The following is a 14,706-nucleotide window of genomic DNA, read 5'->3' on the forward strand; positions in this document are numbered from 1 at the left end:
GCGGGGAGGATCTGCTCCACACCTGTCCCCTAGCTTCTCGTGGTTTGCTGGCAGTCTCTGGTGTTCGCTGGCCTGCAGACGTATAGGCCGCTCTCTCTGCCTTCATCTTCACACGGTGCTGTCCCTGTGTGCTCAAGACCTCCCCATCTTACAAGGACATTAGTCATATTGGATTAGTCATTTTAATCTGGTGATCTCTGTGAAGACCCTACTTCCAGATGTAAGGTCACATTCTGAGGTCCTGGGGGTGAGGACGTCAGCACATTTTTTGGAGCACGCAATTCAGCCTGTAACACCTCCCCGGCACCAACCCCCCACATATTCCACTGCTGGCTGAATGGGATCTTCATTACACAGGCCCCTCAGGTCCAGCTCCATTCCCTACCAGCTGCTATGGTAGGCCAGGAAGGCCTGGACCAGGCAAGGCTGGACCCCGTGACTCCCATCAAAGAAGGTTGCCCAGCATCTCCTCCGTGAACCTCTGGAAGATGATGGTGAGTAAGGCGGGCAGGGAGGGGACCTGCTGGAAGAGGAGGAACACGGTGGCGAACCACTGGTGCTTTGTAACGTCAAGTCCAGCCTCAAGGATGTTAGAGAAACCTCGGGGGCACTCAGCAGATAGGAAGCAGCTGCGGCAATGGGAGGCAAGGAGAGGCGGGCCCGGGGTAGGGAAGCTGTGGTCGGGATGGAAAGGAGGCAGCCCGGGAGCGCGGATGTGGTGGCGCGGGGTGGCCGGGACTGCAGGGAGGCCCGGAGGGGCAACAGGGTGAGTGTGAGGTGGCAAGGCTGGCAGATGCTTCATGCCAGGGCCTGAGAGAGAGGGGCAGGAGCTGGACACCAGTTTTCATAGTCCCAAGTGGGTCAGCTCCCGCTGGGAAAGAGAAGTGAGAACGAGGAGGTCGAGAAGGGTCAAGGGGGGGTAGGAGAGCCAGGAGGCCGAGACAGTTTGAGAAGTTCAACAGCACCAACCCCAGCACAGGCCGCCGAGTGGGCCGTTCCTTCGCACAAGCAAACTGTGACACCCCAGCTGGTAGTGCTCCAGTCAGAAGCAAACTGCAAACACGCCTCTCTTCATCTTTTAACTGTTTATTGTATAATATAAAACTACAAAAGTAAGACTGCTCATTTCCATGTACATTTAATCTGTCCAATTGTTTAGATTACAGCCCGAACCTACGTGTGAATACAGCTATCTGGGTTCCGATGTAACGTCTGTAATATTGCATAGAAAAGGCACAGCTCTCAGGTCTGTGGGGGAAAGGTTACACCTCCTTTCTGACAAAAGCCTTCCTCAAAAACCATGCACCAAACATGTCACTATGTACATCTCTTCCAAAATCTTGTTTGTTTGCTTGTCTGGACTGCACTTCTCTTCCAAACTTGTTATCCCCAAAACACGTCCGAAATTTTTATTGGCTTTGTCTGCAATAGCATTTGATCCTGGCTAATTTTCAAGAACCATTTAGACTCATTCTTAGAAGCACTGAGAACAACTGTACACAAGCAGGACGCACACACCTCGCTGCCTTTGGCAGTTACAGGAAGTTAACCATTCACAGCCAGAACAGGTTAGGTATGCTCTTTTCAGTATTTTCGTAAAATGTATAAAGGTCCAATTTGTAACAGCAAGGTTTTGAAATTAAGACAATTCATACAGAGGGTAACAATCGCTGCACAAAGTAGAGTCTTTTTGTGTTTGTTTTTTTTTTTTTTTACATCTGTCATTTAAGAAGGCTGCCCTGTGGTATTCATAATTCATTGTTTACCACAAAGGTGGTTAATAAATTTAAGCTTTAAAAACGATCTGTAAGATGATACTTTGGCTCTTTGGAGCTTATTTATTTAAGAAATTTTCCTTGATTGACCTCAGGGCAGTTGGGATACTCCACGGGGATATGGCAATAAAAAGCTCAATTGATAAAGACACTCGAGGTGTAGCGGAGGCTCTGGCTAGTTCTCACCCTTGGGGGTGAACGAGGGTCTCAGTGTGGTTGCCCCTTCTGTCATCAAGAGAAAGTGTTACTAAAAAAAGTTTAAAAATATCAACCCTTTGATGCTTGATTTTCTTAAAAAAATTTGGAGGTATTAAAACATTCCTCATCCATACCTTTTGCATATTTCAAATAGACCTATACAGAGAAGAGGATAAAACTGAACGTGGACGGTGCATACAATGAGAAGATCCAGGGGTCTGGCTCGGACCCCCTTTGAACACAGACTGACATTCCTACAAGAGAATGAATACATTCCTACCATACATTCTGCACATGGTACGATCCAGATGTTGTTAGAGCTCCACAGTAAAATAAATATATTTACACAGAAAAAAAAGGAATAAATAACTTATGAAAAAAATCACTTCAAATTCAAAGCTCTTATTATTCTGCTCTCATCTTGTCATTTCATTGCACATCACTGTCAATAATTTTCCTCTCCCAGCCCCACCCAGCACGTCTTTCTCATAAAGGCACCTCAAACCGCCTGCCTGACTCCAAATGCCACACCATGTCCTTTAGAAAGGGGGAAGGCACTACAGCCAGGTGGCGTCTGGAAGCGCATCCCAACACTCAAACTGGGGCTTGGAGATCACACCCAGGCCCGCATTCTTCCCCATTGGGACGTCGCTTTGAAAAAAATAAGACAAAGATAACTTGGACGCTTGATGTTTTTGTTCTTCGTAAGATGGGCCATTAATTTCCCATGTCTTCCTCAACAGACCTGGAATATTGAGCATTTATGACAAGGGTGTCCAGCGTTAAAAAGCACTTGCCTGCTGTTGTTGGGGGGGTTTTGTTTTGATTTTGAAGCCCAGCCTTACAAATATGAGAGAGTCAGAGAACCATGTTTGGGCAACACTTTGCTGTGCTTATTTGAACTGTTGCCCAACATATGGGATTTGTTTAAACACACGATTTGCTAATCCAACCAAAGTACAGTTGTTCTAAGTTACTGTAAATCAGTTTTTAACAATGGCAAATCAACCGCCTTGCCCTGTTATTGTTCAGAATAATCAACACTATTGTGTCTGTGTACGTACGTATGTGTGTGCGGCATGTGGGGACTTTGCTGGGTTATCAGAAGGATGGTGTCTGGGCAGACTTGTTCTCCACAGGAAAAGGAAGCTCTTAAAATGGACAGGCACAGTGACACGGAAGCATCTACAACCACCCTCACCCTAACTGTATGGTCCCTGGTCCTGTCAAAGGAAATGACACATCTGCAGCAGTGAGAGGTGCCCAGGTGGAGGCTGCTTGTAGGAGAACAAGTGCAATTTGATCTGTTTCTCACTGCTCGGAGTTGACAATTAGCCTTTAAAAACACATTCAAATGGGGGAGGGGGGGAAGTAAATTCGATTATAGAAAAATTTAATCCTATCACACGCAAATCTTTTGCTTAAGTGAGCAGTTCCTTCATCACAAATGTATTTGCTTTGCCATGTGCATTATAAAAATAAAACTATCTATGGCTTGTTTAAAGTGCCATTTTATAAAGCTGTCTTATTTTAATTGGCCAGAAAGACTCAATTTTATCCATGGCAAGAAGTGAGCAGAATTGGTGACTGAATATTGACAAATGACCAACAACAAAGACAACAACAATAACACAAATCCCATAATTTAAAAATTCTTAAATAAATATAAAAGTTATTCCTAAAGAAGCCATCTGCATTTCAACAATATAAGGTTGTAACCAGCTAAAGTACCATTGGAAGAAAGAAAAAAAAAAAAAAACTGAAACGAAAAGGCCATCAACAATTTCGGCAACAAGCATGATACATTGCAAATGTTTTAAAATTAAATGTACACCGCTAGGAATAAAAAGCTACTTCTCAAGTGTCCTGGGGGTGGGGGTGGGGGGTGGAGTGGAGGGGAGGCAGGGGGAAGGAGGAGGAACATGCATAGAAAGTCCTGTCTGTGTATTTGGGTAAAACAGCCTTGTAAAGTGTAGTTGAAGCGGTTGATTCAAGGAAGCAACCAGACTGGAAGCTGTGACATAACGGTACCAACTCCAGGTTCAAGAGCCAACGGATGTTACAAGACAGCATCCCTGGCCGGGCCGAGGTGAGCTGAGCTCACTGTGGTGATCATCAGGATGCCATTTTCAGCACTTAGCAACAGAGGGAACAAAAAGCTCTAGGGAAGGGAAGCTGGAAAAGACAATTGAGCAACACAGTGGATGGATGCCTTCTGGGGTAGTTTCTTCCTTGCGAGCCCTAAGCATTGCAAACAGGGTTTAGTTCCACGAAGAGGTCGGTTTCTTTTCAGAAAATTTTGTTCTCATGTAAAATTTCAGGTCATTGTAAAAATTATGCCAAAAGGGAAAGATCTGGGTTTCTGTCTAAAAAAATAAGAACAATTAAAAGCACAAACTTGGCATAAATACGGTGAGTATTCGGTAGCCTTCCCCTCCAGAGAGGGAGCTAAAGAGAACCATCACTTCAACCCCCCCCCCTCCCCCGAGCTCCAAGGCCATCTCCCGCCAACTGCTGAATGCAAGTTTGATGAGCGGATATGGCTCTGGCTTTGGAAGTCACAGTGCTGGCGGGTGTTCATGCCAGGGGGTCGGTCGCCTGTGGGATTTGGGTGTGATGCATCGCCTGGCCCTTTCTTAAAGCAGTGTGTGTGTGTGTGTGTGTGTGTGTGTTTGCATTTGGGGACATCGACTGCGGATTAATTTGATCCAATTTTCTCTTTGCACCAAACACATATAAAACATTACAACTCTATAAAAGTACAAGTGCAACTTGTACATCTGAAGTTTTGCAGGAACTATGTGAGCAAATCCTATCAAAATAGCTATCTCATATGTATAAACAGCATTTGTTTTTAGAAAAACAATATCATAAACTGCAGAATCTGTACAAAAATATAAAATAAATTTGGGCAGCAGTTTCTAAACAGCCATGTAAATGCAACACTTAGGAGGAGTAGTTAATGCCTCTAAAAAGGCTGAATTGCCAAGTCAACCTATACAGGGCGAAAAATGCCAGAAAAGGTACTGAGATTATCTAAATAATATATATATATTTTTTTTCTCTTTTTACCTCTTGCAATAAAACTTATAGAAAAAATAGACAAATATGCACATGCAATTTACAGCTTTTCCAACTTCTTCCTTGTGCTTCACTTGAACTGTTTGTCTTTTGTCATTCGGCATAGCCACGTGGTCTTCAAAGGTGTTCCTTCCTATTCCAGGGCAGGTAGGTCTCTGGGAACCACTCGAAACGGCGTATTGAAAGTGGTCCTACGTGGATGAAGGCACTCCAACTCTGCTCAAAGCAAAAAAAAAAAAAAAAAAAAAAAAAAAGGAAAGAAAGAAAAAAAAAGAAAAAGAAACAAACAAACAAAAAAATACCCCAAAAACAAACTAGTGTGATCCTCGAGTAAAACGATCTTCTCTGGAAAAGGCAAGCAAGGGCGCATGCGCAGTGCGGAGAGCTGAGGGTGCGCGCCGCCGCCGCCGCTGCCGCCGGGCGGGCGGGGCGCGGGGACGCCGGTCCGCGGGGCCCTCAGGAGCCGACCAGCACCTCCATGATGTGGTCCAGCTCCGTGAGGTCCATCTTGAAAGGCTGACTCGGGGCGACCGGCTGGCTGCTGTACGGGGCCAGCGTCTTGAGGAGGTCGTCCGCCGACACCGACACCGGCGCCATCTTGGAGGCCGTCCCCGCCGCCGACGTGCAGGGGTCGAAGTCGTACATGGACGTGTCGATGTCGGCGAACAGGATGTCGTCCAGGGTCAGGTCCGTCAGGAAGCCCGTGGACGTCGTGATCTCAAAGTTCCCGGGCAGAGGGTCCATGAGCTTCGGGTCGTCGGGCTTGGCGGCCGCGCCGCCCCTGGAGCCGTCGGGCCCCGCCGCCGCCGCCGCCGCCGCCGCCGCGGCCCCGGGGGAGGTAGGTGTGGGGCACAGCTCCTCGATCTCGTCCAGCGCGGAGGCGAAGCTGTCCTTCTCGGGCGCCGGCGGCGGCGGCGGGGGGGGCGGCGGCGGCGGCGGCGCGGGGGCCGGCAGTCTGAGGGGAGCCGCGGGCGGCGCGGCCGGGGAAGTGCAAAACGTGCCGTCGTCGTCGTCCTCGAGCAGCGAGGCGGGCGTGAGGCAGGCGTCCAGGGGCGTAGTGCTTCCGAGGTCGCCGCCGGCCGGCGGGGGCGGGGCCGGGGCCGGGGCCGGGGGCGGGGCCTCCCGGTAGCTGTCGCTCAGCGGGCCGGGCGGGGGCGGGGGCGGGGCGGGGCGGGGCGGGGGCGCGGGCGCGGCGGCGGCGGCGAGCGCGGGCCTCAGGCTGCCTTCCTGCTTGAGCTCCTCCTGGATGCGCCGCAGCATGTTGTTGATGAGAACGGTCTTTTGCAAGCTGGGCTCCGTGAGGGGCCTGTGGTTGTAGAGCTTCATAAGGGAAATGTTGAAGATAGTCTGGCGCTGTAAGGTGTAAGACACCTTGGACGGACCGTCGGAGGGAGCCAGGATTTTGCCTTCCAGCCCATCTTCATGCTCGTCAAACTTCCGTTTTTCCCCTTTACCCAACATATATCTGCAGAGGAGAAAGGAAAGGGAGCGGCATCAACCACACGGAAACTCATCATTTTCTGCCCTAAAAGGGACGCCGATTCGGGGTTCGGGGCTTGGACTTCAGTTGCTTGCCCCAGGTTGGTGAGAAGACACGAACTGGCGGGGCAGGGCGTGTGTGTGTGTGTGTGTGTGTGTGTGTGTGTGTCTGATGGAATGCGAGAGCATTGGGAAATCTACCTTTGTATGCTGGTGGAGCAATTTTTATCACTAGGTAGTCTGGTGAATGTATTTCTTGAGAAATGTGTACGACACGGACAAGTTAAACGTTACCATGGAAACCATGATTTTGACTTTCTCCACTCGTGCGCTTGCGTTCGCCTGCCTAACATTACCATGCAGGTTCAGTTTCCCTCCCCCAAACAGATTTATTTTTAACGCCCAAGAAAACACCTACAATGCTATGACCTAACAGATAAAGGTGTCCCAGATTACAGCTTGAACACGTCTCGAAGGATTAAAAGGACCAAGGGGGGGGGGGGGGGAGAAGAGGAGGGCACACACAATTTTGCTAGAACCCTGTGCAAAACGTCTTTTCCTTCCTCAGCATGCACAGAGTTTTTCTGCCTGTTGGGTGCCATGTGGCCTAGCACCCGGCCTGGGTTAAGTGACCACAGCGATGGAGCAGCCACCGCTTCTCAGCCCAGAATAAAGTGGAGGAATGTGGCTTTCCCAGCCCAAGCGCCAGTGGCTCAATTTGATTGCGTACAGTTAACGTCTGACTGCAACCGCACGAATTTAAAAGTAATTTGTTCTGATTATAAGACCTGCTGTTTGAGTACGTGAGACATTTCATAACAAAATACCTACTGTGATTCCACAGATACACACGTGCTTCGGAAAAGAGCCAACCACCTCATATCTCAGACCTTGACATTTGGGAATGGCGTGAGTTTTAACACCTGCCCTGCCTCACCTGCCGCTCCCTGCCTATGCCGCTGCCTCCTTGCCTGCTCTGGCCTTACTGAGGACTCCCTCGGCCGGCTGCACCTTCTGGAGAGTGTTCCTTCCTTTCAGAACTTCTACCGTCTAAACAGAACAACTGTTCTGTTTAGTTCTGTTTCAGTACAACTGCAAGCCCACTGGTCTTTGCCTCACAGACCTCACTTTCTAACCATTTAATCAGGAAAGTTGTTCTCCTGCTGTCCAGACCAGAAGACGTGGTTCTCATTAAGCCGGGCCTGTGCTTGCTCCCCCAGCCGGTCTGCAGCACTTACCCACAGGCGAGTGTTAATCCTCTCCTGGGTGCCACTCACTGATATCTTCATATACAAGTAGTTTGTACTTATCCAATTTTTCTTCTAAAAGCGACTTGCCTTTTACTGAATTGCTTCAGCTGATTTTGATGGAGCCTCATTCAGTCTTTATATTTGTTTACTCATTCTGCATCTATGCTGTCGTGGGCACTCTGCCAGAAAGTGGGTAGTCCTGCCAATGAATAAAGCCTGGTCTTCAAGGGGCTGAATATCATCTCCTACACCTCATTAGCATTTTGAGTTGAGTCTCATCCTAAAGGAATAAAGCTAACCATAATAAAACCTCACAGATCTTCCTTGCAACACTTTGTTAAGGAAGACCATGCCACACCACCCCCCCATCCCTCCAAGGCGGACAAACATGCAAGTGGGTCACAGGACACACGAGTTCCACTTGCAGTAGTCACTGCCTTCACGTGCCTCAGTCCCCAGGAGAGAGAGACAGCCGCAACCCATCAACGTCAGAATCAGCTTGCGAATTTATTAACGTTCATAAAGAATGTACAGTTACTTGTATGAAACACTCTGCCTTATGTAAACATTAAGAAAATGGATGTCAATCACAAGGACCAAAGACCTGTCCCATAATGTTCTCTGAGGCAAGGAAGATACGCTAGTAATAACTCTTATATCTACTGCTCCACATGACAAAAACATTTCCTACTGTTTAGTGCTAAAAAGTCATTTGTATATATACTTTGCATAGAACATTTCCTATCTAAAGTATCTGTGCTCATTTAAACTTGAGTGTGAATCAGAGACGAGGTGATTCCATTTCACGTTACAAAACACTTTTTCCTTTATGCCTTAGAAGTGTTACTGGACGACTGTGTTTTGAAACAGTTATACTATTTGTATCTGTTTAAAATTTAACCTTTAAAATACTCACTTCTAGGAAAATTCCATTTTTGCCAAAGAGCTCACTGAGCATGTGTAATTCTCATTATAAGGCTATAAAATGGTCTATGTTACTGGTTACAGGTAATGGCACCTGATACATGTAAACCTGTGCAACAGTACACATATGCATATAAATACACTCTAAAACAGTGTTTCTCAAAGTGTGGTCTGTGGAAGGTGCCAGTCTGTGAACTGTTACTGGCCCCTGACGAGTTAAACAGAGATACTGTGTTATTTAGAAACTTTTACAGCAAATTTACAGAATAATTGTATATCTGTATATCTAATTTCTAAAATGGGGCTTCCATTTTTGTCTTTGTACTTTGATTTCACTTCTCTAGTAAGTATTTTTATGTTTTACTAAAGTATTCATCTATGAAGGAGGAAAAAACAAGATGATCCTTTATCACAGAAAGTTTGAGAAGCACTGTCCCCAAATGTTAACCAAAAACAAATAACAAACAACTAACAACAAATTACAGCAAAGACTTTCCTTTTAGTCATCGATACAGGATTGTCTTTTTTAAAGAATTGGTGCCAGGATAAACAATACTTTCTCAATAACTTTCTCAGCAAGGATTACTTACTTCTCTAGAAATAATTACTGAATGAATAAAACTCGAATATTTACCAAGCATGCAGTACTATGGGCATTTAGCAGAACTCCCACAGCTGAAGGAGACGGGTGGCGATGTTTTGGATGAGATTTCAAAGTGAGAAGCACTTAATTTCCAAGTAGAATGATCCAGCTGGTCATAGCTGTGTGATAATCCTAATGATTTAGGAACAGCCTGGTAAGATGTTGTAATGCTGGAAGGGGAAGGTGGAGGACCCTCGTAAGCAGGATAGACAAATCGAACCTTGGATGCTTTTCAAGTGTGTAAATAAGAACCCATGATAGAGTGTGTCTCAAAGCAGGTTTGCCTTCATTTCTCTATAGCATTTTATGAGGCAAAACTGGCTCCACACACCCAGTGAGATTGCAAAACGCACACGATCCTGAGTCGTATTCCTGATTCTATCTACCTTGTTATCAAAAGGAAGAAAATGCAACAATATAATAAAAACAGCCCCACGTTTTCCCTTAAAGACTTTAAATTAAAAAGAAATGTTGTTAAAGGTCAAAGTTTTTCCAGAGTTTGCTTTAGCACATCGTCTGAGTCCGGTCTTCCCACTGACCACGTTCAGAGGAGGCCTCCAGCTCCCGGAGTGGGAGGTTTTGAGAACTCTCACTCGCAGCGCAGTAAGGGTGTTAATGACCACCTTCTGGAGCAGGGCACGCTTCAAAGAAGACGAGACAAGCCACTCAAGAACCTGAGGGCAAAGCCAAATGGTGTCTCTGGGCCTGGAGCTGGGCTGGCCAAAGCCAGGGTCAGCAGCTCCTCAGAAGCCTCTTTCCCCAGGCACGCTAAGAAAATAACAATAGCTCTTGAAAGCACGCCTAGTGGAGACGCACGTGACCTTTTAAAAGGCCTCACTAGGCTGCAGCTTGAAGATGAAGCAGTAGCTGGGGCTCATTTAAGGGAACCCTGGGGCAGGGGGTGTTCCGCTGTTCCTGCCTCAGAGGCCCCGGCTGGGGACAAGGGGCCTGCCGTCCACTGAAAGGAGGGGCTTGTGACAAGTGTGGCTTCTAGGCCATCCAGAGCCCTGACCCCCCTCTTTGTCTCCTCTCTTGGCTTGTGAGGACTTAAGCCCAAAGCGCATGTCTTCTACCCAAGTTTTCAAAGATCCAAGACCAACCCTAGAACTTGAGGGCTGGTTAGAGACCTCCTCACATGGAGGAAGGAGGTGGCTGCTTCCTCCCTTTTCTGCCCCTCCAAAGGAGCCGAAAGCCAACCACAGGCACTCTTCTCTTGGATATCCGGTGGTTCTTAATATAAGCTTCTTGAGATAAAACACCCTTCTTTCCAATAAACCTGTTAGAAACAAACTTCTAGCGTACTGATTCTCTTAACGTAAATTTTAGCAAGTATTCACTACAGCAAACTAAGTTTTGAAAATAAAGAGTGAAATTCTTGAATACCAACATAAATGAAAATGTCTCTTTGGGGTTTTCTAGGAAGTTTAATACTGAATACAACTCTGTACACCAAACCTGGCTTTCAGTTGCACAGCTTTCACCAGAAAGGACCCTGCCCTCAAAAGGTACAATCTGCCTGGACAGAAGATCAAAAGTAACAAAGGGTCACTAGGGCTGTCTTCGGAAGAAGGAGGACCAGAAACACAGGGGCTGATTTTACCTCACTCTGGAGGGGTTTGTACTTCCAGATTTTACTTTATTTATGTACTTATTTGAGAGAGAGAGAGAGAGGATAACGTTATTTTTCAGCCCTTAACTCTGTAACTCAACAGTATCAAACTACTTTCACCTTTTTAAAAGTTAAAGTTCTTAAAAAAAATTCAAAGTTCTATATTTACTATGGTATATATTTATTAAGAATTTAAACTCTTTTGAACTATGAGAGAGAGAGAGAGAGAGAGAGAGAGAGAGAGAAGTGGGAGGGAGAGAATCTTCAGACTCCCACTGACCCTGGAGTGAGGTGGGGCTGATCCCAGGACCCTGAGATCACAACCGGAGGAGCCCTGGAATCAGCAATCAAAAGTCGCCTCCTTACCTGAGACTGAGCTACCGAGGTACCCCTGCACTTCCAGATTCTGAGTGACATCCATAGCAAGGTTATTATGGGCTGGGGTGATAGGAAAGACTTTTGGAGATAGGATTTGAGATTTAAATTTAAGGCGGGATTGCCTCATAATGCCTGTTTCCTACTCCAGATGGTAAGCTCTATGAGGGCACAGACTCCATTGCATTCATCTCTGGATTCTCAGGACAGGGCAGTCCCCAACACACACAGAAGATGCCCCATAAGTAATTCCTGACCAGGGACACCTGGGTGGCTCAGTGGTTGAGCATCTGCCTTCAGCCCAGGGCGTGATCCCGGGGTCCTGGGATCGAGTCCCACATCGGGCTCCCTGCAGGGAGCCTGCTTCTCCCTCTGCCTATGTCTCTGCCTGTGTGTCTCTCATGAATAAATAAAACCTTAAAAAAAAAAAAAATCCCTGGCTAAATGAACGGTAAATGGAAAGAATGAGGAAAGCCTCTGAAGGACAGCCAGAGAACTGTAAGGCAGAGACAGAGATGTGTGTGTCTTTCCCTGAGTGTGAACTGTGCATGGGAGGGAGGGTCTGAGGAGGAGGAGAACTGAACAGACCTCCCAGGTGACAGCTGTATGGGGCGGGACCTCGTAAGGCAACTCGGCTGGATTGAGGCACGTCGGGTGGGCAGGGAAACCTTAGCTCTCAGAAGGCTGTCTCGTGAATGAATGCCTGTCACACTTCTCGAACATGGGGAGCATCCGACCCACCTGAGGGCTTGTAACACAGAATGCTGGCCCCCTTGCCGCTAAGATTCTCATCTAGCACATCTAGTGTGGGAACCCAAGAATCTGTATTTCCAGGTTTACAAGTAATGCTGGTCTGGGGACCCTATTTTGAGAACCACAACCACCTCTTTTCCCTATCTGGCCATTTCATGTTTAAGCCTGTGGATATTTTTACCCAATTAATCTTGAGTCCAAAGGTCTTCCCTATTTGTGTCTAAGCAAGTAAGGAAAAAAAAAGAAATGAACAGTGCCTTTGCAATGGCAACTGACAACTGACATTAAAAAAAAAAAAAAAAAAAAAAAAGCCTATGCAGATTTAAAGGGTCTTCAGTTTAACTTTAATGGTAAAGCCCAGCTTCTCAGCCTAATGCATCAGATCCCACTGGCTCAGTGGGACCCAGATTCTTCTTGGCTGTGATCTCAGAGTATAAGCTAGTGAGGCCTTAACCCCAGTGTCCAAAACGGAACTGAAACAGTACCTCTGTGTTACCCATGTGTTAAAAGGCTGACGTTTCATAGCTTTTGAATTGTTAAGGCATTAAGGAAAAAATGCAAACTCAATAAATAAATAAATAAAGTTCTTTTTAACTCCATGTTTTTCAACTTTTTAAAAGCTGTGCCTTAAAATTAAAAAAAAAAAAAAACACCCTCTCCTTTAATGCTATTTGAACTGTCAAACATAAGTATTATATTTAAATTAAGACTATTAAATCTAGGGACGCCTGGGTGGCTCAGCAGTTTAGTGCCTGCCTTGGGTCCAGGGCGTGATCCTGAAGTCCCAGGATCAAGTTCCACATCGGGTTCCATGCATGGAGCCTGCTTCTCCCTCTGCCTGTGTCTCTGCCTCTCTCTGTGGGTCTCTCATGAATAAATAAAACCTTTAAAAAAAAATAATATTAAATCTACTTTTGCAAACTACCACCTCTGTCACCCACCCACATCCCCACCCTCCCAACAACCCGTTGCTTTAACCTGCAGGCTTTCCACAGCACTCCTAGGGACAGGCCCCAGCCCCCCCCTCTCCCCCGCAGCATCCCTGGTCCTGTGGGGCCCTGAATGGGAAGTCTCCTCAGCCTACCAGGAGGGCTGACTTTCTGACTATGTGCTGGTCCAAAAAGGATGTAGATCATTTCTTCAAAACACCTCAAGGCCGAACTGGTTCATACCTTGTATGCATTTTCAAGAGCCTGTTCCAATTTCTTTTCGACTAGTAAATAAAAACTAGAAATCCAGTGTTTTCCCTTCTCAGGAGTGTTAGCAGGCTTCACGATTGACATGTTGTTTTAAAAGTCAGTTAAGGAGGCAGAGCTAAGCCATGATGTCTGCAGTCAGGGAAGGGTAGGTGGGGCGGGGGGCATTGCTCCTGGGGGGCCGGTCACCAGCCTGCACACTTGGGGTCTGTGCGTGTGTTCGTGTGCATGCTATACTTTCAAAAAACATGTTTTAAAAATACAGTTAAGGGATCCCTGGGTGGCGCAGCGGTTTGGCGCCTGCCTTTGGCCCAGGGCGCGATCCTGGAGACCCGGGATCGAGTCCCACGTCGGGCTCCCGGTGCATGGAGCCTGCTTCTCCCTCTGCCTGTGTCTCTGCCTGTGTCTCTGCCTGTGTCTCTCTCTCTCTGTATGACTATCATAAATTTAAAAAAATTATAAAAATACAGTTAATAGCTCTTGAGAAAAAGGCTCCCAGTTCAAAGGGGAGCTTTGGAAGCCCGTATCCCTAATCTCTTCAACTGTATCCTGCAATGTGACCGCTGGTTGCTGAAGGTACAGAAGTACCAAAGCTGACGCTAAAAATCATAAAAACGAGACATTTACAGTGATGCCAACAATTCAGAACCATGGTTTGATCTCATGGATCAACTTCATCTGAAGAAAACAAGAACCTAAGACAAAATGTGTGACAAGTGTCTTCAGAAAGGCTAGCAGGGGCTATTTCCTCATCTGACATCCTGTGCTGCCAAAACCCACAGCCCTTTAAGTGGAAACACACACAATCTTTCAGTTTCTTTTGGGGGTAGTAGTAGAAGGAAGGAGTGCCCTTGGCAAAAATCATTGTGTGTGCGTGTGACAGTCGACCAAGACCCAAAGCGAGGCTGGCCAGAGAAATGGCTCAGAGACAACTTCTGAGCACGGAATATTCTCATTTCTCTTCTCCTCCCCCCATATACTTGCCTTAAGATGCATTCTGGGTCCTGTGTTTGAGGTGGTCCAAACAGAGAACTTCTGTGCCTAAGAAAGGACACCTCCCACCGGCCACAGGGCACAACTCTGAGAAATGGTTCTCCTGTCAGACTGTCACACAGCAACTCCCAGGCAGGACGGAAAAGCCGGATCCAACTGGGGGCGGGGGGGAGCCACACTTGCTTAGACAACTTTTTACACTGGTAAAATAGTACACCTTAAAAAACACACAGGACTCAGAAATCTGATAATGTCTACACTTTTTAACACCCTCCCTCCCCCAAGTAACAACAGAACACACCCAGAAACAAAAAGCAAAAAGGCCACCCTATAAAGGACGCGGTAGGTTGAAGGGTGGCGGGGGCAGGCGGACAGGATCACGGAAACAGCAACAGGAACAGGCCCAGTCCTCCAAGGGCTCGCCACCCAC

The 14,706-nt window shown here is 46.9% G+C and overlaps 1 protein-coding gene and 1 long non-coding RNA gene across 5 annotated transcripts in view; one reads left to right on the forward strand and one right to left on the reverse strand.

The window, feature by feature from the left end:
• Positions 1–1,070: 1,070 nt before the first annotated feature.
• The window catches only part of SERTAD2 (SERTA domain containing 2), a 114,050-nt gene continuing 100,414 nt past the window's right edge, over positions 1,071–14,706 (reverse strand). For all 3 annotated transcript variants that reach the window (XM_038551446.1, XM_038551447.1, XM_038551445.1), the window contains one exon: positions 1,071–6,519. In XM_038551446.1, the coding sequence (XP_038407374.1) occupies positions 5,511–6,515 (1,005 nt within the window). In that variant the 5' untranslated portion in view covers positions 6,516–6,519 and the 3' untranslated portion in view covers positions 1,071–5,510. The remainder of the gene's footprint in view (positions 6,520–14,706) is intronic.
• Positions 6,245–10,640, forward strand: LOC119873698. Of its 2 annotated transcripts, none has more exons than XR_005366155.1 (2): positions 6,245–6,634; positions 7,102–10,640. It is a non-coding gene; the product is annotated as an uncharacterized LOC119873698 (long non-coding RNA). The 2 variants fall into 2 exon arrangements; XR_005366156.1 differs by having other exon boundaries at positions 7,378–10,640.

The sequence above is a fragment of the Canis lupus genome, chromosome 10 (assembly GCF_011100685.1).
Source record: "Canis lupus familiaris isolate Mischka breed German Shepherd chromosome 10, alternate assembly UU_Cfam_GSD_1.0, whole genome shotgun sequence".
NCBI lineage: Eukaryota > Metazoa > Chordata > Mammalia > Carnivora > Canidae > Canis > Canis lupus.